The sequence below is a fragment of the Etheostoma spectabile genome, chromosome 2 (assembly GCF_008692095.1).
Source record: "Etheostoma spectabile isolate EspeVRDwgs_2016 chromosome 2, UIUC_Espe_1.0, whole genome shotgun sequence".
Classification (NCBI taxonomy): Eukaryota; Metazoa; Chordata; class Actinopteri; order Perciformes; family Percidae; genus Etheostoma; species Etheostoma spectabile.
The window spans coordinates 21,406,580-21,411,022 of record NC_045734.1 but is presented as its reverse complement, the minus strand read 5'-3'; the positions used below and the strand labels follow the sequence as shown (position 1 = coordinate 21,411,022).

Below are 4,443 nucleotides of genomic sequence, written 5' to 3'. Positions count from 1 at the left end.
CATTGAGAACTTTGTAAGTGTACAGGCAGTTCATTAAAACGATTATAAGTTTATAAAGACAGTACTGTTCGGTATACAGGTAGGTGCCATCTTGGGTAAACAGTCATGACTAGTTAAACGACAAATGCTGTGCTTGAGCTATGTTACTGGTTTACTGGTTACACGGTTACAATGACTCATTATGCAACAGTGGAAGTGTGGTGCTACTTTGAGTCTTGTTATTGGTATTGAAATAGCGATGTTATTTAACTTTTGCGTGCCCCGAAAAGCGCTATAAGCTAATTAGCGGTTTGCGCTAAAACTGGTCACATTCTATTAGCATGGATATTAGCACAATCCAGAGAACGGTCAACTAGGTACCCATGTGTTATTCACCCCTAAGTTCATTTTGCGCCGGAATTGTCCTTTAAGGGGTTGACATAGTCTATTTGTCTTAGTTACGGTTTGGGAAAGAACTACAAACTAAATTTTATTAGAAAGATATTAGAGATAAATTAAACGTATTTACAGAATAACAAGATTTGTCAGATGAGAATGTGATCTATGATCTAGTATAAATCTAAAAGTTAAAAAAAGTTGAGATATTTTAAATGCATGTGTGTCTCTTAAAAGAGGAAGTGGTTTTCACAGCTTTGCTGTTGAGCTGCTAGAACAGTGACTCTTTAAAGCTGTGCGACAGAAACATTCCACAAATAACTTGACCTCATTACTGATAAATATTCAGCAAAAGATCGAATCACTTTTATTACTTCTGGTTTAACTGAAAGCTAATAGCTGATTTGACTCTCTTCTTCATACTCAACCAAATATTTTTCTTAACAAGCGCTGTATATCAGTGACAACAGCATGCTGGCTGAGATTTATGTATCTTGTCTAACACATTCTAACACATAACAGTGTGTTTTGGTTTAGATTAACCCCACTTTACTAAAGTAACCCTACTTTACATACTGCAATATTACCTTTGCCACTAACCTGAGATGAAGGCATGAATTACTTTTTCTAAATCCTGTTTAGATATGTAAGTTTTACTATATACATAAGTTGATAATAGGCTGACTTTGTTATTGACTTGATTTGGCTGTTAAAATTGAGATTAGAATCCCTAATAACGCAAATATTTCTGACTTGTGTTTTCAAGATGAAGCTCCACTTTTAGCCTTTCTTCTTTAGCATCAAAGACTATGATCTCAGTTTTGGCTTTGTTTAATAGGAAATTCTGTTTCGTCCAACCATTTATTTGGTCAATGCATTGATGCAGTGAGTCTATTGGAGCAAAGTCAGTCTGTGAAAGTGCCATAATAAGCTAAGTCCAAGTTAGACTTTTTCAAATTTGATTCAGCATTTTGTCTTGGATATTTAAGCATTCCTTCTGCTTTGTGTGAGCACTGACTAATAAAAAAAAAGTAAAAAACTCATAGGTCGTAACAGCAGGTAACGTTTGTTTTCACTCTGGGTTATATTGCACAGGGAGGTGTAATTGTGTTTGTTTGCTAGCCCACATAGAGATGTTTTTTCCAAACCACACTGTTTGGTAAATAAAGAGGAAGTGATGTACAGCCAGTTCCCGGTATGGGCTGCGTAACAGCAAGGAACCTTCCCTGACCTAAACCTTTCATACATCCAACTTGTAACTTTTCCACAATCACTTTCACACTCGTCATTGCCACTTTTCACACCACAATGATTTGTGTTCACCATATCCAAGTTTAATATGGATTACAATAAAATACATTTACCAATGTGTAGTTTGTCCACAGGACTTACAGTACATATCTTTCTAAAACAAAACTTTTTCTCCATTCATGAGTCCACATAACAAAGATATTTTAGTCATTCTGGGTATGTTTTGATTACAGAAGGATCATTCTGATGACCTTGTTTCGGTAAAAATGATTTAAGTGCGGAGTGTTACTCATGACTGAAGAGATTAAATCCCTTCACTTTAATTACACTAGATCTTAATGAGGTCTCTGAGGAGCTTGTTGGGGTTTTGGAGCAGAATTCTAATTGCACATTTTTGTAAGTCTAAACTATATGCCCTCAGCTATTTATGAAATGAATACTGAGCTATAAAGTCACATTTTACTCAATATAGGCTAATTAAACTTGCAATATATTGCACATGAACATGAATGTAGTGATATCTACATCAAAATAAAACGTGTATAAAAATATAGATATATAAATACAGGTATATAAATAGTTCCAAATAAATACATAATGTACAAAGTAACATATTTACATGTATGCAGAATGAGATGAGTGTCTAGTCTTTTTCATACGCTGTTTGCATTATCACAAATGCAACTTCTCTTTAGATTCCACCTTAAAATCCTGATAAGCTTGATTTTCTTAGTTTGCAAGAAATCTTGTCATAGTTTTGAAAATGGAACCGGCATCTCCCCATTTTCACCTACTTGGACTTTAAGAAAACAAAAACAAGTGTTGTTCTTTAGTCACGGCCCAAAGGTCATGGGGTGGATCTGCATCATGATGACAGATGTACAGTGTTCACATTAGTCCACAAGGAACATCCCAAATTTTGAGCCGCTCAGCTCCAGTTTCCAGTTCTCCAGTCCCTTTGGTACAATCATCTCAGGTAACAGTTTCTGTCCATTGAGCTGGCTCACTGTCCAGCACTTCTTGCTCACAGGTGTTGAATCTGCCACAGCTGGAAGCTCCACCTCGCAGGTGAGCTTATCACCCACTTTCACGCGGAGGATGCCTGCGTTGCAGTCGTAGGTGCAGGTAAGGTTGAGCTCTATGTATATGAAGTAGGTCCCCTCCTGTTCGGCCTTCAGCCAATGCTGCTCTTCATTAAATAAGAATTTGCTTCCGACCGACCTCCCAGTACCGTAGTTGACTGCAGCCCAGTGCATGGTGGAGTTCTTCAACATGCCTGCAGGGAAAGACATACACATCTAATTTAGATGATGTACTGAAGTACACAGAGCAGTAACAGGCTTGATAGTTAGATTTCGTGACATTGTCTGACATGATTAGGACAGCTAAAAGTAATTTCACATGATTAAGAACATGATTAAGGACAGCTAAAAACTATTTTTTTCATGTGATTTTAGTGACGCAAATGGATCTTTAAAATTTGGAAATTACACTGTCTATCAAAAAAATAAACATTATGGCCCTAAAGGAAGACACCATTCTCATCTCCGTACTGCATCATTTTGTGAATCTGTCTTTAAACATTGTTATGTGGCTGCTTTAAATAAAAGAGGACTTACTTGAGCTGGCTTCCAAATAGGCAAAGTTCTGCATCTGTTGTCAAAATCAAAAATACATGGATTAAAATGTGCAGAGTACATGGGTCAAACATTAAATAGGAGGGGAGAAGGTGACTGTTCAGATTTTAACAACAGGAGTCATTTGTTTACCTTGTATGCTGGGTCAGGGGTGTTTCCTGACCGCTTCGAGGTTTCAAACTCAACAGGCGGACGAGGGCATTTGGACTGAAGCTCGGACCGCAGCTCCATCACAACCATCACTCCGCCAGCAGCAGCAGCTGCCACTGTCACGAACAGGAAGATGATTGACCCGACGAGAAAAACGTCCAGGCAGCTTCCACGGCGGCGGCCGCTCGTCTGGAGAGACTCAATGTCCATTTCTTTGATTTGTTGTCCCATCAATCGGCAGGGTGCCTGAGCTTCAAGGAGACTGTTTAAACCGTCCAGTGTTTAGACTTAGTGAACAAAAGGCTTCAGAAGTTGTAAAGCTCCAGGTGTTTGGGGGTTTACCTCCACAAAGACAGTCCTCTCGATATCACACAGCCCAGTCCGCGTCTTAATGTGAATGTTGCGTCTGTGAGCACCATGATGGCTTTTTATAGTATGTACTAGGCTATACACAGTTTCATACACGGAGGAAAAACACGGAAGTCATGGATTTCCCTCTCGCCTCCTCACACACGCCCCCCTCCTCCGTTGCATGAAAGCGAGCCGAGAAAACGAGACGCACAGACTTTCCACGGCTCTCCCTGCGATTGCGCAAACTGCTGTGCGGTGGAAAACGAAAGGGAGAGAAAATGCGCATCCACCAGCCTCACTACATTCCGAGACAGTCAAATGCTCTCCCTCTTTACTTTGAACCTCACACGCCTGAAAGTGGCACAATGAGATAATAAAAGCATAATGTAACAAAAGAAGACAATAAAACAAAGACGGTTAGCTCCATGGTATAATACCGAAACTCTTAATTTAAAGCAAATATTGCGGAAATTTGAGAAGATTTGGCGTTCCACCAAACTGGAAAATTCTCGTTTAAATTGGCAAGATAGTCTTAAAACTTATAGGAAGGCCCTCCGTTATGCCAGAGCAGCGTACTACTCGTCATAAATAGAGGAAAATAGGAACAACCCCAGGTTTCTTTACAGCACTGTCTCCAGGATGACGGAAGGTTACAGCTCTACTGAGCCAAGTATTCCCA

At 39.3% G+C, this 4,443-nt stretch overlaps 1 protein-coding gene across 1 annotated transcript; it reads right to left on the bottom strand.

Moving 5' to 3' along the window:
• Positions 1–1,690: 1,690 nt before the first annotated feature.
• LOC116698034 (uncharacterized) lies at positions 1,691–4,124 on the bottom strand. The gene is made up of 3 exons (XM_032529752.1): positions 3,396–4,124; positions 3,246–3,279; positions 1,691–2,902 (listed from the first exon to the last, which is right to left on the bottom strand). Exons 1-3 carry the CDS (start codon positions 3,642–3,644, stop codon positions 2,520–2,522), a joined length of 666 nt encoding a protein of 221 aa, XP_032385643.1. The 5' UTR covers positions 3,645–4,124; the 3' UTR covers positions 1,691–2,519.
• Between the last annotated feature and the right edge of the window lie 319 nt (positions 4,125–4,443).